The sequence below is a fragment of the Lithobates pipiens genome, unplaced genomic scaffold (assembly GCF_037356315.1).
Source record: "Lithobates pipiens isolate NorthernLeopardFrog02 unplaced genomic scaffold, aLitPip1_a1.2 Scaffold_16, whole genome shotgun sequence".
Taxonomy (NCBI): domain Eukaryota; kingdom Metazoa; phylum Chordata; class Amphibia; order Anura; family Ranidae; genus Lithobates; species Lithobates pipiens.
The window spans coordinates 41,960,635-41,986,464 of record NW_027507748.1 but is presented as its reverse complement, the minus strand read 5'-3'; the positions used below and the strand labels follow the sequence as shown (position 1 = coordinate 41,986,464).

At 46.0% G+C, this 25,830-nt stretch overlaps 1 protein-coding gene across 1 annotated transcript in view; it reads left to right on the top strand.

Annotated features, from left to right (window-relative positions):
* Positions 1-20,285, top strand: part of LOC143981733 (interferon-induced GTP-binding protein Mx2-like) — an 87,128-nt gene extending 66,843 nt beyond the window's left edge. The window contains exons 13-15 of the mRNA XM_077479783.1: positions 793-869; positions 10,653-10,865; positions 17,401-20,285. Coding sequence (XP_077335909.1) covers positions 793-869; positions 10,653-10,865; positions 17,401-17,631 — 521 coding nt within the window. The 3' untranslated portion in view covers positions 17,632-20,285. The remainder of the gene's footprint in view (positions 1-792; positions 870-10,652; positions 10,866-17,400) is intronic.
* Positions 20,286-25,830: the final 5,545 nt, after the last annotated feature.

Sequence of the window (25,830 nt, the reverse complement as noted above, 5' to 3'; positions counted from 1 at the left end):
GGGGGATATTTATTATAGCAAAAAGTTAAAAATAATGCGTTTTTTTCAAAATTGTCGCTCTTTTTTTGTTTATAGCGCAAAAACTAAAAACCACAGGGGTGATCAAATACCACCAAAAGAAAGCTCTATTTGTGGGGAAAAAAGGACGTCAATTTTGTTTGGCAGCAATGTCGCATGACCGCGCAATTGTCAGTTAAAGCGATGCAGTGCCGAATCGCAAAAAGTGGTCTGGTCTTAAGCCAGCAAAATGGTCCGGTCTGAAAGTGGTTAAGTGGTTAAAAAAACAGAGGCATCGACAACAGGAATGAAGAGACTCTGCCATTTTCATTAAAACAGTATCATAGCTCCCAACTATGCCTAATTTCGAGGGACTGTCCTTGATTTGGAACAAAGTCCCTCTGTTCCCCATTCCTCCTCATTTTGGTCTGATCTATATAGTATAGGTTGTATATAAAATGCATTATTTATCTTTCATAAGTGTTTCCCAGTGTAAAACCTTTCATCCAATTTCAAAATTGCTGCATTTGTAAATTTCAAAAGCCAATATAAAGGAAAAGTAGTGGTAAAGGAGTAGTGGTAAAAAAGCACTTGTGGGTTTAACCAATAGTTTATTTTGTATAATTCTCCTTTAAGGGGGTGTGGCAGGGGGTGTGTCCTATACCTACATACTTTTGCTAATAGGTGTCCCTTATGTCCATCTAAAAAAGTTGGGAGTTATACTGTATCGCACTAAAGTTACAATTTTCTTTTATTCACAGTTCTCTTTTCTGTTTTTTGTTTCTTTTTTCTTAGAGCTGGTCCAAAAATATTTCGACAACATTGCTTTGAGGCATTTTGAGCAGTTCCCCAATCTTTACAGAAGTGCGAAGGTAAGCCTGATTGTAAATTCAACTATTGAATCTTCACCTTTTACAAACGGGTTATATAACAAATTATTATTCCCAGCGCTCTCCTTAAAGTGTAACTCCTCTTTTGTGGACAAAAAATAAAAATATCCCCCCCCCCACCCGGCTGATCTATATACATTGTTAGGATTTAAACAATCATTGTGGCAGATTCCTAACTTTTTCTGTTCCACTACGTCCTTCAAAGAATGATTCCTGAATGGGAGTGTCCGTGTTCATTATAACAACCTGAGCAGTGGTGGCAAGTCCATTATGGGTGCTCTAGCGCCGCCCCCTCTATCTATGCGACCGGCCCCATGACCTACATGCAGGGCACCGGACGATGGATTCTAATTGGGGTGGGGGGTTTAAGCACGTGATTAGACTTCAAAAAAGGGTGGGCTCAGGGCACAGAGCACTGTGTGTCAAGCCCACCCAGTTGTGTAAGAATGGAGAATGAATATTCGCTATTCTCACACTGATCCTCCGTTCGGGCCAATCGGGAAGTGGGTGGTGAGACCCATCACCTGATTGGCTGAAAGGACAGGCGATTCTATCTGATGCCTACCCTTTTAGAATTACCCAAAAAATTATATTCCTGTTCCAGGGGGTGCCTAAAATTCTACTTGTATCTCTGTAGTGCAGATATGCACTATATTGCCAAAAGTATTGGGACACGTCTGCCTGTACACGCACATTAACTTTTTGGGCATCCCAGTAACTTACATAAATAACTTTATATAACAGTATGCCCTTGTACACAAGATCGGAGATTCCGACAGAATGTGTCCGATCGGAGCGTTTTGTCGGATATTCCGGCTGTGTGTGGTCTGCATCGGACTGTTTCCGTCGGAATATCTGTCGGACCCAATTTTCCAACTTGCCGGAAATATTTTCCGACAAAATGCTCCGATCAGACATACTCCGATCATATGTAGAGAATTCCAGTCGGACAAAGTGCCACGCATGCTCAGATCAAATTCCTACATCAAAGCTATTGGCTACTAGCGTGAACGTAGTCCCATCATAACGAAATTACGTCATCACGTTCTGAACGATCGGATTTTCCGACAACTTCGTCCGACCGTGTGTATACAACAGTTTCGGACAAAATCCGACGGACAAAATCCGACGGATTTGGTTGTCGGAATCTCCGACCGTGTGTACAAGGGCTATGACTGTATGTAAAAAGAAAAATTGTGAAAACAAAAACAAATTTTATTTAATTTCTTAATTTTCTAAAAAAATGTGAGAAAAAATTACAACGAAAAAACTCGCCATGCCTCTAATGCCTTGTACACATGGTCGGACATTCTGACAACAAAATCCATCAGATTTTTTCCGACGGATTTTGTGCCAAACTTGTCTTGCATACACACGTTAGGACAAAGTTGTCGGAAAATTTGATCGAGGTGACGTACAACACATACGTCGGGACTATAAACAGGCCAGTAGCCAATAGCTGTGGTCTCTTAATTTATTCTGAGCATGCGTGGCACTTTGTCCATCGGAATTGTCTACACATTATTCTGCTCTCAAACTTTGTGTGTCGGAAATTTTGACGGAAAAAGTCAGATGGAGCCCACGCATGATTGGATTTTCCGACAACACGATCCAATCGCACATTTTCTGTTGGAAAGTCCGACCATGTGTACAGGGCATAACTGAATACCTTGGACTGTCTACTTTCCAAAAAGCAGTCGTTTAGGGGGTATTTGTATTGTCCTGGCATTTTAGGCCTCAAAAAATTAGGTTGTCAGTACATCAGGACTGATCAATTCCCATATATATATATATATATATATACACAGTATCTCACAAAAGTGAGTACACCCCTCACATTTTTGTAAATATTTTATTATATCTTTTCATGTGACAACACTGAAGAAATGACACTTTGCTACAATGTAAAGTAGTGAGTGTACAGCTTGTATAACAGAGTACATTTGCTGTCCCCTCAAAAAAATTCAACACACAGCCATTAACCACTTAACAACCAGCCCATAGCCGAATGACGGCTTCAGGGCGGTTGCTTAACTCACTGTACGCCCTCCCAGAACCGCGCTTTCGTGTGCCCCCTGGGGGGGGCGCACACGAGAACATTCGTGACTGCCGGGTCCAGAGGTAAAATGACGGAGCGATCACATGTAAACAAACCGGCGTGATTTCCGTTTCCTCCCTCCCCTCTCCAAACAGTGTGAGCGTAGAGGGGAGAGATCTGTGGCAGCAGCACTGTGGGCTGCATGTGTAGTGCCCACAGCGCTGCTCAGTGACAGATCCAGTAGACATACGAGTGCTGCCAGCATTGTTGCAGAGGTTGAAGGGGTGGGGGGTCAGCCTGTCAGTGCTCAGACCATACGCCGCACACTGCATCAAATTGGTCTGCATGGCTGTCATTCCAGAAGGAAGCCTCTTCTAAAGATGATGCACAAAAAAGCCTGCAAACAGTTTGCTGAAGACAAGCAGACTAATTACATGCATTACTGGACCCATGTCCTGTGGTCTGATGAGACCAAGATAAACTTATTTGGTTCAGATGGTGTGAAGCGTGTGTGGTGGCAATCAGGGGAGGAGTACAAAGACAAGTGTGTCTTGCCTACAGTCAAGCATGGTGGTGGGAGTGTCATGGTCTGGGGCTGCATGAGTGCTGCCGGCACTGGGGAGCTACAGTTCACTGAGGGAACCATGAATGCCAACATGTACTGTGACATACTGAAGCAGAGCATGATCCCCTCCCTTCAGAGACTGGGCCGCAGGGAAGTATTCCAACATAACGACCCCAAACACACCTCCAGGACGACCACTGTCTTGCTAAAGAAGCTGAGGGTAAAGGTGATGGACTGGCCAAACATGTCTCCAGACCTAAACCCTATTGAGCATCTGTGGGGTATCCTCAAACGGAAGGTGGAGGAGCGCAATGTCTCAGCATCCACCAGCTCCTTGATGTCGTCATGGAGGAGTGGAAGAGGACTCCAGTGCCAACCTGTGAAGCTCTAGTGAACTCCATGCCCAAGAGGGTTAGGGTCCGTTCACACAGGGGCAAGTCAGTTTCGACTTCAGGTCGCCCCTAGTCGGACAACATTTGAAAATAAATGTAAGTGAATGAGAGCCGTCTTAATGCACACTACTGAAGTCGCTCCGACTTCAGAAAAGGTTCCTGTACTACTTGAATCCGACTTGTAGGCGACCGGTACCCATTGATTTCAATGGAGGCCGCCTCCAAGTCGGATCTTCGTCTATACGAAGGCAACTCTGACAGAATTATAAGCTCTCAAGAGGGAACTCCACGCCAAATTTATGAAAAAAAATTGGCGTGGGTTCCCCCACCGAGAGCATACTAGGCTCTTAGGTCTGGTATGGATATTAAGGGGAACCCCCTACGCCGAAAAAACGGCGTGGGGGTCCCCCCCAGATCCATACCAGACCCTTATCCGAGCACGCTACCCGGCCGGCCAGGAAAGGGGGTGGGGACGAGCGTGCGCCCCCCCTCCTGAGCCGTACCAGGCCGCGTGCCCTCAACATGGGGGGTGCCTTGGGGAAGGGGGGGGGTCACGCGCCCCCCCCACCCCAAAGCACCTTGTCCCCATGTTGATGAGGACAAGGGCCTCTTCCTGACAACCCTGGCCGTTGGTTGTCGGGGTCTGCGGGCGGGGGAATCCGGGAGCCCCCTTTAATAAGGGGGCCCCCGGATCCCGGCCCCCCACCCTATGTGAATGAGTATGGGGTACAACGTACCCCTACCCATTCACCTGTGAAAAAAATGTAAAAAAAAACAACACAGGGTTAAAATAGTTTATTGCACAGCTCCGGGGGTCTTCCGTCTTTGGGGGTCTTCTCGCCGGACTCCTCCACTATCTTCTGCTAGCTCTTTTGCTAGCGGAGGAGCCCGGCTTTCTTCTTCGTCGCCGCCCTCTACTTCCGACTTCAGGGGGTCTTGTCCCCCTCTTCGGTTCTTCTTGCCGGGCCACCGCGCCTTCTTCTGTGGCCCGGTCTTCTGTCGTCGTCGCCGCCGCCGCCTTCCGTTCTTCTTCTTCTTCTTCTTCTCCTGGAGATGTTGACTCGACGCTCTCTCCGGCCGCAATGCCAGGGACGCGGTGCGCGGCGACATATATAGGTGACCCCGCCCCCTTACGATGTCACAGTCCCAGAATCCTCTGGGACTGTGACATCGTGACACCATGTGACATCAACCGGCGACCCCGCCCCTTGTCCCTATATAATTCGCCGTGCACCGCGTCCCTGGCATTGCGGCCGGAGAGAGCGTTGAGTCAACATCTCCAGGAGAAGAAGAAGAACGGAAGGCGGCGGCGAAGGCGGCGACAGAAGACCGGGCCACCGCTAGTAAAAGAGCTGAAAGAAGAAGCGGTGGCCCGGCAAGAAGAACCGAAGAGGGGGACAAGACCCCCGAAGTCGGAAGAAGAGGGCGGCGACGAAGAAGAAAGCCGGGCTCCTCCGCTAGCAAAAGAGCTAGCAGAAGATAGTGGAGGAGTCCGGCGAGAAGACCCCCGAAGACGGAAGACCCCCGGAGCTGTGCAATAAACTATTTTAACCCCGTGTTGTGTTTTTTTTTACATTTTTTTCATAGGTGAATGGGTAGGGGTACATTGTACCCCATACTCCTTCACATAGGGTGGGGGGCCCCCTTATTAAAGGGGGCTCCCGGATTCCGATAAGCCCCTCGCCCGCAGACCCCGACAACCAACGGCCAGGGTTGTCGGGAAGATGCCATTGTCCTCATCAACATGGGGACAAGGTGCTTTGAGGTGGGGGGGCCGCACGCTCGTCCCCACCCCCTTTCCTGGCCGGCCGGGTAGCGTGCTCGGATAAGGGTCTGGTATGGATCTGGGGGGGACCCCCACGCCGTTTTTTCGGCGTAGAGGGTTCCCCTTACTATCCATACCAGACCTAAGGGCCTGGTATGCTCTCGGAGGGGGAATCCACGCCAAATTTTTTAATTTGGCGTGGAGTTCCCTCTTCAGAGCTCATTCTCTGATTGGCCGCGGCAAAAGTCACCTGGCCTGGGGCGACTTAAAGTCGTGTTGTAAGTCGCCCCAAGTCGTGTCCAAGTTGCCTCCAAAAGTCGTGTTGAAAGTCGTGTTGCCCCTGTGTGAACAGACCCTAAAGGCAGTGCTGGAAAATAATGGTGACCACACAAAATATTGACACTTTGGGCCCAATTTGGACATTTTCACTTAGGGGTGTACTCACTTTTGTTGCCAGCGGTTTAGACATTAATGGCTGTGTGTTGAGTTATTTTGAGGGGACAGCAAATTTACACTGTTATACAAGCTGTACACTCACTACTTTACATTGTAGCAAAGTGTCATTTCTTCAGTGTTGTTACATGAAAAGATAGAAGAAAATATTTACAAAAATGTGAGGGGTGTACTCGCATATACTGTATATACCAGGGGTAGGCAACCCGCGGCACGCAAAGCCTCTTTTGCTGGCACCCGACTCCCTCCCCAACAGCAGAGCAGTGCAGGGAAGTGTCAGTGAGTTGTTAATGCATTCCAATCTCACAATTCCCTACCTGCACTGGGAAGGCACTGCGCCCCCACACAGTGTAAACAATGGGAAACATTGATTGGTTATCCAACCATGTTGTAGCTGCAATTGTCAGCTCTTGTGATGAGGAAGAGAATTTATTTGTGTACCGTGTTGCATTACTGTGCAATTACCAGTTAAAGTAGCACAGTGCAGAATAGCAAACAAATGCAGTGTTCTGGAGGTCAAGTGCAAATGAAAGCTGACTTAGCTATAAAGTCAGGGCAAGTCAGTAATAAACGATATCACAGAAACAGAAGAGGCATGTCTGCAAAATAAGCATAGCAGAAAGCATCTATATATATTCACATATATGCAAATCGGATGCGCTTTGAACCACATCAGATTTGCATGGCGTGTGAATCAAACCGGTTTTCTATGGGAACGCATCTAAATCATAAATCTGATCAGTTTTGAACACAAATTTGATCCAAAAAAATAAAAAACTGTGCGTTTGTCCCCCCAAACCATACCATGCCCTTTTGGGTCTGGTATGAGTTTTAAGAGGAACCCCATGCAAAAATATATAACAAAGAAAAAAAAATCTGTGAGCCCCCCCCCCCCCAAATCTATACCAGACCCTTAGATCTGGTATGGATTTGGAGGGAAACCCCTATGCTAAAATTAAAAGGAAAAATATGGCATGGGGCCCCCCCAAGATCCATACCAGACCCTTATCCGAGCATGCAGCCTGGCAGGCCAGGAAAGGGGGGGGCGAGTTCCCCACCCCAAAGCACCTTGTTCCCATGTTGATGGGGAAAAGGGCCTCCTCCCCACAACCCTGGCCTTTAGTTGTAGAGGTCTGCAGGCAGGGGGCTTATCGGAATCCTGCCCCCAGATCCTGCCCCCCCCCCCCATGTGAATGAGTATCGAAAGATGTGTAAAAAAAAAAAAAAAAACAGTAAAACACAGCGACAGCATGACAATTCCTTAACTTAAAAAAACCATAAACAATGTCCCTCGGTGTAGATCCATTGTCAATCACGCTGCCCGCTGCCCAAAAAAGCTCAGTTTGTGCCGAAGGCTCTCACCGCCTGCCTGCTCCGCTGTCTGACAGCTCTTAAGTAGCTAAGGGGCGGGGCCACCTGACAATGTCTCCCGGTGGCACCGCCTCCTTATCACGTTATCGACCGCTGCATGCTGGGTCGGTGACGTCACAAGGGGGCAGTACAAATCTACAGGCTCATAACACTCTAAAGAGGATTAGATCTCTGACATCATAGTGCTGAGGTTTAAAGTGGAACTTAACTTTTAAATATTCAAAGCAAACTCCCCCATCCCTCCATGTCTCCATGCTTTATTTTGCTGAGAAATCACTTTGGAACCCCCCTCCCCCCCTAGCATTTGTAGCCGTGCCCATCTTGAGTAAGATCATATGATTCATGTAGCATTTACTTCCTGGAATCCATTTGCCCTTAACTCAGGCATGCAGGCAGGAGGATGTGTTTAGCTGAGAGAGCCTGTCCTCCCCTCTTCCAGGAAAAAAAATGCCCTTGAAGACTCCTAGGGAATATGACATCAGTGGCGGCTGGTGAAGTTTTTGGATGGGGGGGCGCCAGACCCCGCCCATCATGACCCCGCCCACCATTTTGGCCCCTCCCACTTCTCATAAAACACGCCCCTTATGTAATCGGAAAAAAAAATTGACGTGGGTTCCCCCTCCGAGAGCATACCAGGCCCTTAGGTCTGGTATGGATTCCAAGGGGAACCCCCTACGCCGAAAAAACGGCGTGGGGGTCCCCCCCAGATCCACACCAGACCCTTATCCGAGCACGCTACCCGGCCGGCCAGGAAAGGGGGTGGGGACGAGCGGGCGGCCCCCCCTCCTGAGCCGTACCAGGCCGCGTGCCCTCAACATGGGGGGGTGCCTTGGGGGAGGGGGGGCGTGCGGCCCCCCCACCCCAAAGCACCTTGTCCCCATGTTGATGAGGACAAGGGCCTCTTCCCGACAACCCTGGCCGTTGGTTGTCGGGGTCTGCGGGCGGGGGGCTTATCGGAATCCGGGAGCCCCCTTTAATAAGGGGGCCCCGGATACCGGCCCCCCACCCTATGTGAATGAGTATGTGGTACAATGTACCCCTACCCATTCACCTGTGAAAAAAAGTACAAAAAAAAAACACAACACAGGGTTAAAATATTTTATTGCACAGCTCCGGGGGTCTTCCGTCTTCGGGGGTCTTCTCGCCGGACTCCTCCGCTATCTTCTTGTAGCTCTTTTGCTAGCGGAGGAGTCCGGCTTTCTTCCTCGCCGCCGGCCTCTTCTCCCGACTTCGGGGGTCTTGTCCCCCTCTTCGGTTCTTCTGCCGGGCCACCGCGCCTTCTTATAGCTCTTTTAGAGGCGGTGGCCCGGTCTTCTGCTGCCGCCGCCGCCGCCGCCGCCCGTTCTTCTTCTTCTTCTTCTTCTCCTTCTTCTCCAGGAGATGTTGCCTCGACGATCTCCCTGGCCGGAATGCCAGGGACGCGCTGCGCTGCCACTTATATAGGGACAATGGGGCGGTGTCACATGGGTTGATGTCACATGGGTTGGTCACATGGGTTGATGTCACAGTCGCCATGTGACATCAACCCATGTGACCAACCCATGTGACATCAACCCATGTGACACCGCCCCATTGTCCCTATATAAGTGGCAGCACAGCGCGTCCCTGGCATTCCGGCCAGGGAGATCGTCGAGGCAACATCTCCTGGAGAAGAAGGAGAAGAAGAAGAAGAAGAAGAACGGGCGGCGGCGGCGGCGGCGGCAGCAGAAGACCGGGCCACCGCCTCTAAAAGAGCTATAAGAAGGCGCGGTGGCCCGGCAGAAGAACCGAAGAGGGGGACAAGACCCCCGAAGTCGGGAGAAGAGGCCGGCGGCGAGGAAGAAAGCCGGACTCCTCCGCTAGCAAAAGAGCTACAAGAAGATAGCGGAGGAGTCCGGCGAGAAGACCCCCGAAGACGGAAGACCCCCGGAGCTGTGCAATAAAATATTTTAACCCTGTGTTGTGTTTTTTTTTTGTACTTTTTTTCACAGGTGAATGGGTAGGGGTACATTGTACCCCATACTCATTCACATAGGGTGGGGGGCCGGTATCCGGGGCCCCCTTATTAAAGGGGCTCTCGGATTCCGATAAGCCCCCCGCCCGCAGACCCCGACAACCAACGGCCAGGGTTGTCGGGAAGAGGCCCTTGTCCTCATCAACATGGGGACAAGGTGCTTTGGGGTGGGGGGGCCGCACGCCCCCCCTCCCCCAAGGCACCCCCCCATGTTGAGGGCACGCGGCCTGGTACGGCTCAGGAGGGGGGGGGCGCCCGCTCGTCCCCACCCCCTTTCCTGGCCGGCCGGGTAGCGTGCTCGGATAAGGGTCTGGTGTGGATCTGGGGGGGACCCCCACGCCGTTTTTTCGGCGTAGGGGGTTCCCCTTGGAATCCATACCAGACCTAAGGGCCTGGTATGCTCTCGGAGGGGGAACCCACGTCAAATTTTTTTTCAGAAATTTGGCGTGGAGTTCCCCCTTCAGAGCTCATTCTCTGATTGGCCATGGCAAAAGTCGCCTGGCCTGGGGAAACCTTTCTGGCTGTGAAAGCTTTTTGCATTCATTCAGCTAAATGCACGAACATTCTCCACAAAGTAGAGGCTAGAAAGCCTTTATGCGGTGACTCACCTCTCACTGTCTGGCAGCTCCGCTCAGGCTAAGGAACGGAGCTGCCTACGTCACTTCCGGGTTTCGTGAAGCAGCCGAAAGCCGGAAGTGACTGCCTGTCTAAGAATGACAATGCTCCCGCCCGTAGAATCACAGTGATTTTACGGGCGGAAGCTAGTCGGCGTTCTGCAGTGCGCCGCAAGGCGGGTTTTTAACCCGCAAATGAAGCGCCATGGATGCAATCTTGTGATTGCATGGACGTGGCGCTTCTCATAGTGCACTGTGACCGGCGCCACAGTACACTATGTTAAATTGTTAAATGACATTTTTTTATTTTTTTTTTTAATGTCTTAAAGGGCCCGTTTTTTTTTTTTTTTTTTTTACACCTAGGGAGAGGGGGGGGCGGCGCCCGGGCGCCCCCTATGGGCGGGCCGCCACTGTATGACATCGTTTTTGGCCTAGGCCAAAAACCAGGAAGCAACAATAGAAATGTAAAAAAAAAACAAGTTTAAAACAAGTAAATATAATATACCTTCTTATTTATATACTAAGGCTAGGGATGAACAATAGCTTTAAGCTCTCCTCTTCGTTTTTTCAAAAGGGTAAGCTGGAAAATATTTGTGGCGACCAACAAAAAGAAGCTGAGAGCGTAATCCAAAACCAGTTCAGGATGGAGGATATCATCTACTGCCAGGACTCACTATACGGGCGCTACCTAAAGGCTGCCCGCGAGTTTTGTTTCCAGAAAAAACCACAAGGCGACATGTACTTATCCATCGTGGAAATGAGTTACCATCTCCAAGCCTATTTCAAGGTGAGCATTCTATATGGGTCAGAAAAAGGCAAGGCTGGAGTCATTGATGGCAATGTTTCTCAACTCCAGTCCTCAAGGCGCCCCAACAGGTCATGTTTTCAGGATTTCCCCCAGATGAAACAGCCGGTGTAATTACTAAAGCAGTGAAGCTGATCAAATCACATGTGCAAAATAATGGAAAGCCTGAGAATATGACCTGTTGGGGCGCCTTGAGGACTGGGGTTGAGAAACACTGGTCTATGGATTGGTGGGACCAGAGTTATAGAGAGATAGTGAGACTGGTGGTATGTGCAATATCATACCACCCAACATTCTGAGATGGGAATGAGGGACACCTACCAGCAAACGTATGCAGGCATAGGACACACCTCCTGCCACACCCACTTAAAGGAGAATTAACCAAAATAAAAATAAAAAATGTAATTCAATCCACAAGGGCTTTTTTTTTACCACTACTATTCTTTTATATTGGCTTTTACAATTTACAAATGCAGCAATTTAGAAATCAGATGAAAGGTTTAGCGCTGGAAAACACTTTGAAAGATAAAAAGTGCATTTTATATTCAACTATAAAGATCAGACCAAAATGAGGGATAAATAAGGAGGAATGAGGGACATTGCTCCAAATCAGGGACAGTCCCTCCAAATCAGGGACAGTTGGGAGCTATGACAATATGGACGTGTACTGTGGACAAGGGCAAAGCAAACAATAAAGCAACAAGTAAAGAACAAGCCTAGTGCAAAGGAACAATCAAGCCAGAATTAATGTTTTGTACAACCATATACCAAATAACAAATGATCGGGTCAAGCAGGGTTGGGTAGGTCTGGATCAGGGACCACCAAGGGATAACAACAAATTACAAAATGAAAGCCAATGTATTTTGCCGCCTCCGTCTGCTGCACTCAGATGGCGCCCTCCACTGTGTGAGTTGTTAATACACCTACTGATGGGTATTAAAATTACAGGCTGATATGACTTAGAACTTACTGCCACCTGCAGGTAGAAAAAAAGAATGGCAGGTTCTTGACTGTATTCATTCTAACTAGGAATTCAATAAAGCAAAACACTAATTGCATGGGTAAAGTGCAGTTATTCAAACTCTATTATCTCCCAAAGGATTTATAATTCTTTGCAGCCATGCCTGTTGTTACTTCTTTGCAATACCCTGCAGGCAGAGCGGTGAAACTATTTATTTTTTCCTTTTTTGATTTGCTTTGTGGCCTTTCTTATGACTGGAGAGTCAGCACTATGACGCTCTTAAGAAAAGCACCAGAAAGCCACAAAGCTGACATAGTAAACAATGGTGTCACCTAAGTCTTGTGGTAGAGATGAATAAGTCCTGACAAGACTGGCCTATCAGAATTATAAATCATGTGGCAGGTAGACATGTGCACTGACAAAAAATGTGTTCGTTTTATTCGTTTTTTTGCTTTTTTCGGAAATCCGAAGCTTAAAATTTCCAAATTTCAAATTTATGAATTTTCGGAATTCAGAAATTCTAAAATACGAAAAATTTAAAAAATCTGAAAGAAAGAAATTCAGTACAATTCCTAATGATAACTTACTAAATAATAGCTAACCAATAATAACTATTACATTATAGGTACTGGAATTTCCTTTCAAATTTGACTGTTTGTGAATGTAACAAATACAAATTTATCTGAATTTCCTAATTTTGAACTTCCGAATTTCCAAAATTCGTAAATTTTCGGAATTAACGAATTTGTCAAAATTCATTAAACAACGAATTTGGAACTGAACGAATTGCACATGCCTAGTGTCAGGTAACACAGTTCTTTGGAGAGCTTAATTACCATGTCTAAAGTCAAATGTTTACTGCTGTATGTGTCTCTATTGGGGAGATTTTCCAGCACTTCCTGTCCCATTGACACCCTGTGTATTACAATGTGATAATAACGGCTCTGTGTACAACTCCTTAAAGCGGCTCTTCAGTCATTTTTTCAACTTTCCATCTATTAAATCTTCTGCTCTTGTTGTTGTTTCACCTTTGGATAGTAAAACTTTTTTTATGCCAGTAAATCCCTTATACAGCCCACTTCCTGTTTCTGGTCTGGTCATTAGCCTAGGATTATGACATCATGAACAGCTCTCTCTCTCCCTCTCACTCTCTGGTGAGAGTTTGAGAGGAAGGGAGGGGGTGTGTCATAAGAGGGCCAATGAGAGCTGCAGAGCTGGAGGTGTGTCTGTGTAAATCTAGGAAGTGAACAGGTATTACCTTCAGCTGCCCACAGTTAAAATGGCTGCTGGCAGACTCAATGGACGGAGATTTCTGCAGCATATTTGGCAAGTACAGAATCACAGTATATATAAAATAATATGTAAAGTGGTTGGAGAGAGGCTTCAGAATGGCAAGGGTGGAAAAAGAGCAAGGGGACGAGATTTGATATAACGTAAAAGGTAATTATAAAATTAGTTGGTAAATGTATAAGGGTTTAAATGATTGTAACAGTAGTACATACGGTACATAAAAAGGAAATACAAAAATGTAACATTGGTAACAAAAAATAAGGATTTTTAGGGACTTTATTGGAATCATGTCCTGGTAAAGGACCTTTACCAGGACATGATTCCAATAAAGTCCCTAAAAATCCTTATTTTTTGTTACCAATGTTACATTTTTGTATTTCCTTTTTATGTATGTACTACTGTTACAATCATTTAAACCCTTATACATTTACCAACTAATTTTATAATTACCTTTTACGTTATATCAAATCTCGTCCCCTTGCTCTTTTTCCTCTCAATGAACTGGGATGGAAACGCATGACCTTACCAGGTCATGGTTTCACTCAAAGTCCCCAGGGATAGAACTACATGATCCTTACCAGGACATGATTTCGCTTAAGTCCCTAAAAACCCCTATTTTTTGTTTATTTAACTAATCAGGAATTATTTATTTACACTTTATCTGTTTACCCCTAATATTTTGCAATCTATTGACTTCTGGCTTAGCCTCCCTTTCCTTATCTAATTATAATATTTCTTGACTTCAAAGCAATTTTTTTTAAATTCTCCAACTTGTTTTATACAATTATTTATATATAATTAGGTCCCCTGTGAACATGTGTTCTTGGTCTGTCTACACTGTTGGTATGTGGGGTGGCCGGATTGCTGCGCCGCCCGGTTTTGTCCTCACTTCCGGGAGTTGCGTTGCGCTCTGCGGACCTCCCCCTGCCCCCGCGTCGTCTTACGCCTGGGGGGGGTGGAGATTCCGCACAGCGCGTCGACGTCACGATTCCCGCGCTGAACGCGTGACGCCAGTCATGGCGTCACTGCATTCCTGCACGTGGAGCTTACATCCGCAGGCGGACTGGGGGGATGTTTAGTCAGTCGGCCGGTGACTTAGCTAGCCCGACTGCTGGCCCATCCTCCCCGTTTTTCCACCATGCGTCGTGGCGTTGGCGGGCTATCCCTGGCGACACGCTTGCAGGTATTTCCCTGGGAAGTGGCTGGCATTCTAGGCTACCTGCACTTGGGTTTACACACAATTAGGGCTTTTTCTTGTCCTTTCTTCAATACATCTTTCTCAACACAGGTATCGGTGCACCTTAAATTCCTATTCACGGTATGTCTTTTTTCCTTGGACAACAAGCCTCTTATTCATCTTTCTCATGCATGTTACACTTACTTTTTTATTTTATTTGGGATATTTTCACTGTCCCATTCTGTTAACTTCGTAATAGCACAGGCTCTTTGCCCATTATTTATTTTCTTTTCACCTTCCTCTTTGAGCAATTTTTTCTTGCTCACTTCTCACATCCTTAATTGTTCTCCCTCAGGAGTGCCTAGTTGGTTCCATGCCCGCCCTGGGTGAAGCCTATGTGGGTTATGTTTCCGGGGCTGCCTACCACAGCTCCCGGCAAGGGGTGTCCCTGGACGGTTTGCGTTGTCCGGTCATCCTATTGTCAATTTGTGTATTTGAGCAAGTAGACATATACTCGGGGTAAGGCCCATTCATTCTTTCCATACTTATGTAATCTATTATTTTTTATTAGATTACTCATTCATTATTATTTTACTATAGATTCATCACGCCTTGCTCCTGATGAGTGGCTCAAAAGCCACGAAACGCGTAGAGCTACAAACTGCCGTGTCCCTACCATCACTTATTTGAGTCTCAATTTATTATTGTATCATTTTTAATTACTGACCCAGGGAGGCAATAGGTCTTGCAGGTTTTACTGTGTCAAACATTTTACTTAATCCTTTCTTTGGTGAATTTTGGAATTTGATTGTTAATTCAGTATGAGTAATTGATGTTATCAATAAGCTTAAATATTGTACCTTATGATATTGATGTTACATCTCTGTACCTGGTTTCTATGTGTGTTTTATTGTTACAATCAATTAAATTCCTATATACTCACCAATTAACTTTACAACTATTTCTTATTCCATACGAAGTCTCGCCCCTTTTTCTCCTCTCTTTTTTCAGAATGGCAAGGGTGCTTTTATTATAAATTATGTGAGCAGACTGCAGTTCCTCTTTAATCTGTGTTTTGGGGGGCCTGGATAAGAGGTGGAAGATCGATGTCAGTCTGCAGCAGACAGGAGGAAGCGCTTCCGCCCCCCCCCCCCCCCCAGTGATCAGACTAAATATTGTAACTTTGTATCAAATGACAAGGTGAGAGAGGCTTCAGCAGAGGCTGATCTGTGTACAACAACATTTATACAGAGACCAATACATACACGCTACTTCAAAGCCATCAAAGTTATTTACTTTGTGATTTGGTATCTCCCTCTGTCTCCCCCTCCTGTTTGCTGCCAATTAGTTTGGTCCTAGCTGGACCATGTCTGTTTCTTCCATGCTCCCTCAAGTGGTGTTAGTTCTTTGTATGGTCAGAGCTTAGGAAAGTCATTGCCTTTTGACCAGGGCTTTTTTTTCTCAGACAATAGGTGCAAAAGAGCGAATCCCTTCTGAGTAACCCTTTGTTTCTTCTCTCTAGCCACCTCCGAGCACCCTTGGGCCCACCTCCCAGGATCACCACTAGAGAATACACAAACAAGTATCATTTTGTGCTGCTAAGTGATTTGCATGGAATTTGTTAATAACAAGACAGACAGTAAAATAGATCCCCTGCAGTGAGCAACAACAGACCCCACCCCAGTAACATAGACCCCCTCCAGCAATGATAGACCTCACCCCAGCAACAATAGATCCCCCATACAGCACTAGACTTCCCCCAGCAACAATGGACCCCCTGCAACAAAATACCACCCCAGCAACAATAGACCCCCAGCAGCAACAACAGATCTCCCAGCAGCAACCACAGATCTCCCAGCAGCCAGCATCAATAGACCCTCCAGGAGTTAGCAACAAGAAACCTCTCTCTCAACAGTAGATTCCTCCTAGCAATAATTGACCCACCAGAAACATAAGACCCCCCCCAACTAGCAACAATAGATCTACCCAGCAACAATAAATCTCTATCCAAAAATGGATCCCTACCAGCGACAATAGATCCCGCAGCAGTCAGAAGTAATAGACCCTCCAGCACACCCCAGCACTCCTTGCCATTATATACATTTCATTTCTGGAGGTGCCGGAACTGCGTTCCCTCACGTTCCCGCTGAAAAAAAGCTCTGCTTCTTAGACCCCATACACACTATTAGATTCTCTGCAGATTTTTGTCTTCAGACTTCAGACCAGAACCATATAATGTCAAAAATCAGGCAGGCCCTTGCATTACATGGTTTTGGTAAATCTGAGGACAAAAATCTGCAGAAAATCTAATAGTGTGTATGGGGTCTTACCCTTTAAAAGACTAGAGAAAAAAAAAACATCCTCTGTACTGCAATTAGCTGAAGTAAAATTGCATTGCATTCAACTCCTGTGTCCTATTGAAGAGTTAAGCTGCCTGTGGATGGTGCCAAGTCAGCAGATGACCATATTGTGTGGACAGACTGGGGTTGATTTACTAAAACTGGAGAGTGCAAAATCTGGTGTAGCTATGCATAGAAACCAATCAGCCTCCAGGGTTTTTTGTTTTTTTTGTCCAAGCTTAATAGAACAAGCTGAAGTTAGAAGCTGATTGGCTACCATGCACAGCTGCACCATATTTTGCAATCTCCATTTTTAGTAAATGGACCCCAATTTGTTTATTTCCTATCATCATCAGCTCTATCAGGTGAATAATGTGGTATATTTCTGATCAAGGCATTTCAGGAAAATACCACATTATGGCCAGTAGATGGAGCTAATGATCATAGGAAAAAAAATGAAATTACAAGCTGATCGGCTACCATGCACAGCTGCAATAGATTTTGCACTCTCCTGTTTTAGTAACTCAACCTCACTGAGTCTGTGGAGGTATATCAATGCATTCAGCCATGTTTGAAACAACAGTTGTAGCCCAGGAAATAGATGCTACCCGTTGGCAGATGCCGGTACATAAATGGTGCCACCCTTCTGGGGTAGAAAGGAAGGTGAATGCACTGTCAGGGGGGAGTACTGTGATCTCTTTATAGATTACATTTTATTTTAACCCATATTTTTTTTTTTTCTCTCCTAGAACACAATAGCCCGCCTAGCTAGTCAGATCCCACTCATCATCCAGCACTATGTCCTCCGCGGGTCTGCCGATCAGCTTCACACACAGATGGTTCTCCTTATTCAAGACAAACAGAATTTGGATCGGATTCTGCAGGAGAGGCAGGACCTCTCCACCGAGAGGAAGAGCTTAAAGGGCCGGATCGACCGGCTGGAAAAAGCCCAGCGCCGCCTGGCGAGGTTCCCCAACTAAGTTGTCTTTTTTCTTGGCTGATGGGGCCACTCTGATGTGAAGGGGGGTGCTGATGGGGCCACTTTGATGTAGGGGATGCTGATGGGGAAACTCTTATTTAAAGGGGGTGCTGATGGGGACACTCTGATGTAAGGGGGTGCTGATGGGGACACTCTGATGTAAAGGGGTGCTGATGGGGACACTCTGATGTGAAGGGGGGTGCTGATGGGGCCACTTTGATGTAGGGGGTGCTGATGGGGACACTCTTATTTGAAGGGTGTGCTGATGGGGACACTCTGATGTAAGGGGTTGCTGATGGGGACACTCTGATGTAAGGGGTTGCTGATGGGGACACTCTGATGTAAGGGGGTGCTAATGGGGACACTGATGTGAATGGGGGTCGCTGACGGGGACTCTCAAAATTAAAGTGGGCTGGTCTGAATGAAGTCCAGGGCCACTATGCCTCACAACCCCCTACATATTGAAGGATGTCACCAATCTTTGGCCTTGGAGGTCCTCATTAGACTGGAAGAGGCTAAAGACTTTGCTGCATGTACATTTTTGATACTAGAAAATATTGCTATATTTTCTTCTTTTTGTGTAAAAAAAAATAAAAAGGATTAAACAGCACTTCCCAGAATCCTTTAATACCCAATCTCAGGCTTAGCTGGCAGTGGACCCCACCTTTACCCCAATGCAAAGGACTGTTTCCAAGAGGTGTGCCCATATAGAATAGAGGAAGGAGCAATCCACAGAAGGATGTATCTTTTCAAGAGTGTATTAAAGGAGCGTTCCGGACAAGATTTTTTTTTTTTTTTTTTAAAGTCAGCAGCTACAAACACTGTAGCTGCTGACTTTTAATAAGGACACTTACCTGTCCAGCGATCCCGCGATGTCGGCCGCCCCGAGGCCGATCCGTCCCTCGAATCGGCTGCCGGCTCCTCCATCTTAACGAAGGGAAACAGGCAGTGGAGCCTTGCAGCTTCACTGCCCGTTTCCTACTTTGCATTCGTGAGTCGCGCAGCGCTTTGTGAATGGCCCCATTGTTTTCTGGGACAAACACATGTCCCAGAAGGCAACGGGGCCGCTCAGGAGGAAGCGCTGCGGAATAGGAAGAGGCAGATTAGGAAGACTGCCTAGCAACAGCGGTTTCAGGTAAGTTAAAAAAATATATATTTTTTTATTTTTATTTTTTTAAGATTATTAATGCTTTATTTTTTTGGGTGGCCCTCCACTTTAAGTTGAGATATGTAAAGTACAATGGTCCAGAGTCCAGCATCCCTCCCTTCTGGAATGTGTGTAGTCATGATGGCTGCAAGACAAGCGGCTTCCTCCCTTTAGGGGAAGCAACATAATATAAGCTGCCTCCCTACATGCTGGTCCATGCGGTTGCACCCACATGGAAAAACCAGTAATCTCTCTCCTTGCGAAATCTAACAAACTAGCCACCTTTCTACCTTCCTAATAGAACCTTATCCAGGGTACCCCTCAGGGGCGGGGCTGGCACTTAACCCAGGAGGCTCCTAAGCGGAGTCTTATGCCCTGTACACACGATCGGAAATTCGACCAGCAAAAGACCGATGAGAGCTTTTGGTCGGAAAATGCGACCGTGTGTATGCTCCATCGGACTTTTGCATGTTTTAAATTTTTTGGTCGGAAAAAGTTCTGAAAATTCCGATCGTCTGAACCAATTCCAACGCGCAAAATTCCTATGCATGCTCGGAAACAATTTGATGCATGCTCAGAAGCATTGAACTTCATTTTCTCGGCTTGTCGTAGTGTTTTATGTCACCGTGTTCTTGACGGTCGAAAGTTCAGCAAACTTTTGTGTGACTGTGTGTCTGCAAGCCAAGCTTGAGCGGAATTCCGTCAGAAGAACCATCCAAGATTTTTCCGACGGAAATTCCGCTTGTGTGTATGTGGCATTACTCTCAAGCTATGGCAGCATCTAGTGGTCAACCAAGAGGACTATAACAGCCTACATATGTGCCTCACCCTACAGCGTATACAAATGACCCCAGATCCCAATGCAAAATAGAAAAGAAGGTTTCTCGGCATCTTCTTATTATTAATGATGCTCCACATATCTTTCATCTGTCTGTGTCCTGTTGGGGAGACAAATAAAAGGGAAATCTCACTAAGATGATTGGAGATCCCCTTTTAGACAGCTGTTCCTGGAAGCGTTGGCCCCCTTGGAATACTTCTCCTCTATTCTTCTTCTGGTGGCAACTGTAGAATTCAGGATTTCTCATCAGTTTCTGTGCCAATGGTCATCAGGACAAATAGACAAGGTGAATCTCCCCAGTTGGACAGCAATAAAAACCAGATAGAGGTTCCAAATCTTCCCTATTGTAAGAGTAGAGTTGAAACCTATACTAAAAGCTTCTTCTAGTTACTATATAGGTCACATTAATGCTCACTTTGGTACAGTAAAATGGAAAGAGGCCAAAATTTCGAAACTGAGGTGAGAGGTGGACCTCATGAAGTCCACCCTGCTACCCTGTTGCTAGGTCAGTGTTAAAGGTATATTTTGAATCTATGTCAATTTATCTGCTGTGATGTCCCATGTTTCCACAACTGCAAGGTATAATTTTATTTATTGTTACTTGTAAGTAATCTACTATATATATATATAGAGAGAGAGAAAATACCTTTAATAAAAATTTGTGAAACCAGTTTGTGTTTTTTTTTTTTTTTACAATTAATTTAAATGATAGTATTCATTAAAAAATATATTAAATGTGGTCCTGATCTGAAGAAAATTGGAATCCCTACCCAGTCCTTTTTCAAACAAATCTGCCTTCATCGTTACCACCCGTGTACGGTGCAGTATGCATGAAAAGATTCTGCAGAGCTATTATTCTTGTGAAACTTCTGGAACTTTGAAATAGGGGAAAATCAAATGTTTTCAAGCTATTTCCTCTACAGGTTGAATGTAGTGGTTGGGGAAAATGGACCGTTATGGCCTCTAGAAGGAGGTGAGGATCATAGGAAATAAGTATCATCAGCTCCATCTATCCTACAGGTTGAAGCCGATCTTGATTATTACGCTATGATGGCTGGTCAGGAGAGTGGCGTCTCTTTCACTTGATGCTGGACTAGGAAAGTTACTAGCCAGCAGCATCTGCATGAGCAATGAAGATAAGCGATATGCCGATGCTGCTGTCCAGCAATTAAAAAGACACTCCCTCGGGAAAGCCCTACTGTATGTTGAGTCCATTCAAGTTCCTTATTGTAACTGAAGCCCCGATTGAGGAGGAGTATATGCTGGCCCCCTGAAATAGGTTGATTTTTTTAATGCAAACCATCAAATTAACCTGGACTTATTATTTGATCTGGCATTGTTTTCATTGGTCCCCTTTTTTGCTGACGTGCCATAGGCAACCTTCAGCTACCTTTTTTTTTTTTAAATACTATTCAGACGTATTACTCTATTCAATACTGGTTTTGAACTCGCATGTTTTAACTAACGTTTTTTAATATGGCCATTCTTTTATATCTGGGTGGTGACCAGCGACGGACTGACAACACTCAGGGCCCCCGGACCAAATAAAGCAAGGGACCTCTGTCAGGCCCTGCCCATGGTCTGCCCCTGACCCCGCCTATGGTCCACCCCCGATCATGCCTCTACATTTTGCACAAAGTACAACAGCTGCCTTTTTTTTTTTAATGGGACCTGGAGGGGGGTCTCTCTCTAACATTGGCCATTAGACAGTTTGTTAGAAAGCATCCCATCCCACAACCGAGTCTAATCAGACCTGGAGGGGGGTCTCTCTCTAATAGTGTAAATTAGAAACCCCCCTCCAGGACTCATTAGGGACTACAAATGAGTAAAATGGAACCTGGAGGGGGGCCTCTTTCTAACAGAGAGTGTACAGTAAACACATTTATTCACTCTGGTCCTCACGGGAACCCCTCCTTGTGCCATGACTCTCACCCCTGCCCCAACCAGTAGAAATAAAATTGGCACTGAGTAGCTCTCCTCTCCCCTGTCCTCTGTGGCTGGCTAGCCCCCCATCAATGCAGCCTCTCTGGTCTACCCTCCATGCAACTTCACCAGTGTCCCCTCCGTGCAGCCTCACCAGTGTCCCCTCCATGCAGCCTCACCATTGTTCCCCTCCATGCAGCCTCACCAGTGTCCCCTCCATGCAGCCTCAGTCACCAGATTCCCCTCTATGCAGCCTCCCCAGTGTCCCCTCCATGCAGCCTCAACATTGTTCCCCTCCATGCAGCCCCTCCGTGCAGCCTTGCCGGTGTCCCCTCCATGCAGCCTTGCCAGTGTCCCCTCCATGCAGCCCCTCTGTGCAGTCTTGTTAGGGTCTCCTCCATGCAGCCTCACCAGTTTCCCCTCCATGCAGCCCCTTTGTGCAGCCTTGCTAGTGTCGCCTCCATGCAGCCTCACCAGTGTCCCCTCCATGCAGCCTCATCAGTGTCCTTTCCATGCAGCCTCGCCAGTGTCCCCTCCATGCAGGCTTACCAGTGTCCCTCCATGCAGCCTCACCAGTGTCCCATCCATGCAGCCTGATCAGTGTCCCCTCTATGCAGCCTGATCAGTGTCCCCTCCATGCAGCCTGATCAGTGTTCCCTCCTTGCAGCCTCGCCAGTGTCCCCTCCATGCAGTCTTGCCAGTGTCCCCTCCATGCAACCTCACCAGTGTCCCCTTCATACAGCCTCATCAGTGTCCCCTCCATGCAGCCTGATTAGTGTTCCCGCCATGCAGCCTCACCAGTGTCCCCTCCGTGCAGCCTGATCAGTGTCTCCTCCATGCAGCCTGATCAGGGTATGGGGGTTAGAGAGGAGAGCCACAGAATCACACAGAGAGGGGATCTCCCTTTTATCCAGCAACCGGTGTCATCGGATGTCCCGCCTCCAGTGTGACATCTATCAAAAGAGCAGGTGCAGGAGGCAGGAGATCTGATGACAGCTGTCGCTGGGTAAAAGGGAGATCCCTGCTCTATGTGATCCAGCGGTGTTTCCCCTCACTACTTACCCTCCGAGGCAGCGCTGGGGCCTGGGCGTGCCTGAAAAGATTGTCCCTGGGGGCATGCGACCGCAAGTTTTTTGTCCCTGGACCCCAGACCGGTTTCAGCAGGTGGCGCTGTCGGGCCACCTTCAGCAGCCAGGCCCTCGGAACACGGCTGAATAGATCGACAAGTCAGTCCGCCCCTGGTTGTGACCACCTGCAAGTAGCATGCAGCGGGTAAAATAAGTATTGAACATGTCACCATTTTTCAGGTAAATATATTTCTAAAGGTACTATTGACACAAAATGTTCACCTCATCTCAGTAACAACCCATACAACCCATACATACAAAGGCACCAAAACAAATAATGTTATAAATTAAGTTATGTGTAATAAAATTGAATGACACAGGGAAAAAGTATTGAAGTATATGAAGAAAGGGAGGTGCAAAAAGGCATTGAAAGCCAATACACCAGCTGAAATCTATCAGTAATTACAAAGCAACCCTGCCCCTTGTCAGTACAAATTAATATCAGCAAAGAGCTCTCTCAAGACCTTCACAACCCTATTGTTGAAAAACATATTGATGGCATTGGTTACAAAAGGATTTCTAAACTTCTTAATGTTCCAGTGAGCACTGTTGGGGCCATAATCCAAAAGTGGAAAGAACATCATTTCACCATAAACCAAGATTTCTGACAGAGGAGTTAAAAGAATTCTCAGAAGAGTTGTCCAAGAGCCAAGGACCACTTGTGGAGAGCCTCAGGAAGACCTGGAATTAGCAGGTACAATTGTTTCAGAGAAAACAATAAGTAGTGCACTCAAACCCAATGGTCTCTATGCATGCTCACCATGCAAGACTCTATTGCTGAAGAAAAAGCATGTTGAAGCTCATTTAACCACTTGCCGACCAGCGCACGCCGATGTACGTCGACGGAATGGCACGGGCAGGCAAATGGGCGTACATGTACATGAAATAAAAGTATCCCCGCGCTATCATAAATACAATCTACCTATAAATTAAGAGTGGGTTGCAGCAGAACACCGACAGAGGTATAAACCCTACCACTGAAAAGCATAAAACAACATCAAATAAATGGTGCTGCGCTCCCTTGAACAATATAAAATAAGTGAATAAATTAATCTGTATCTAGTGCTAACAATTAATTATACATATAGTACCAGTGAATTAAAATCTAATTGCCGTGACCAATCGTGATCAGTGATTAAAGTGTCTTGTGCTAAAATACAGTAAACATATAATATATATGTGCAATATTAAAATATCTAATGTGCATAAAAAACACATACAGAATCGCATAAAAAACAGTGGAGGTATCCAAAAATCTTCCTATTCCGACGCGTATCGTCATGTGTCACATGACTTCATCAGGGAAGTGACACATGACGATACGTGTCGGAATAGGAAGATTTTTGGATACCGGAAGTCACGTCCGAGACACGAACGGAACGCTCGGCTGTGTGTTTTGCGAATTATTGACTTACTGTTTATTCTACCATTGTGACATATTGATGTGGGGATAAGACCCTTAATTTGGAATTGGGGGTACACCGCTTAGACTGCCTGAGACCTTGTCCTCTATGTGCTGTTTGCCTTACAGCAGTAAGGTAAGGGGCCACCTTATTCGATGTGTGTGGGACACTGAAGAGACACAAGAGTGTGTACACATTGTGTGGTTTTGCTGGCACCTGCTATTTGGAGAAGCACTTTACGGATCACATGTCACTTTATATTATGTTGCATTTTAAGAGACTTATCTATTTTGTTTGAATTGCACCGTGTGATTCACATTTATGTTAATATAGTTTGCTATACTAATTACACTTTGTGAGGTATTGACTTGCCTGCATTATATACCTCCACTGTTTTTTATGCGATTCTGTATGTGTTTTTTATGCGACTCTGTATGCACTATTAGATATTTTAATATTGCACATGTATATTATATGTTTACTGTATGTTAGCACAAGACACTTTAATCACTGATCACGATTGGTCACGGCAATTAGATTTTAATTCACTGGTACTATATGTATAATTAATTGTTAGCACTAGATACAGATTAATTTATTCACTTATTTTATATTGTTCAAGGGAGCGCAGCACCATTTATTTGATGTTCTTTGGGCGTACATGTACGTCCCTTTAAATTTGCCGCCCTGCCATCGGGAGCGTGTCGGTCGGGACCCCCGTGAGTCCAGTCGTGGGACCCGCGGACTCGATCGCCCCGGGCATACCCGTCTCATATTGTCTCACGGAGCGGCCGAATGAAGAAATGCCGTTGTAAACAGCATTTCTCCATTCTGCCTAGCAACTAGTGAAGCTGATCTCTGCTCCATGTGATTGGAGCAGAGATCAGTGTTCACTAAATGAAAGCCCAACCCCCCACAGTTAGTAACACACCCCTAGGAACACTTAACCCCTACACTGCCACCCACTGGTTAACCCCTTCACTGCCAGTGTCATTTACACAGGAATCACTGCATTTATATAGCAGTGATTACTGTATAAATGACAATGGTCCCAAAAATGTGTCAAAATGTCCGATGGGTCCCCCACAATGTCGCAGTCACAATAAAAATCGCTGATCGCCACAATTACTAGTAAAAAAAAATAATAAAAAATTAATAGAAATGCTATAAAACTATCCCTATTTTGTAAACGCTATAACTTTTGCGCAAACCAATCAATAATCGCTTATTGCGATTTTTTTACCAAAAATATGTAGAAGAATACATATCGGCCTAAACTGAGGGAAAAAAATGTTTTTTTATATATTTTTGGGGGATATTTATTATAACAAAAAGTAAAAAATAATGCGTTTTTTTCAAAATTGTCGCTCTATTTTTGTTTATAGCGCAAAAAATAAAAACCGCAGGGGTGATCAAATACCACCAAACGAAAGCTCTATTTGTGGGAAAAAAAGGACGTCAATTTTGTTTGGGAGCCACGTCGCACGACCGCGCAATTGTCAGTTAAAGCGACGCAGTGCCGAATCGCAAAAAGTGGTCTGGTCTTTGACCAGCAAAATGGTCCGGTCTGAAAGTGGTTAAAGTTTGCTGCACAACATTTAGACAAGCCTGTGAAATACAGGGAGCGTATAGTCTGGTCACTCTTTGGATGCCATAATACACACCATGTTTGGAGGTCAAATGCAATGCACATCACCCCAAAAAACACCCCCATACCAACAGTGAAGTTTGGAGGTGGGAACATCATAGTGTGGGGCTGTTT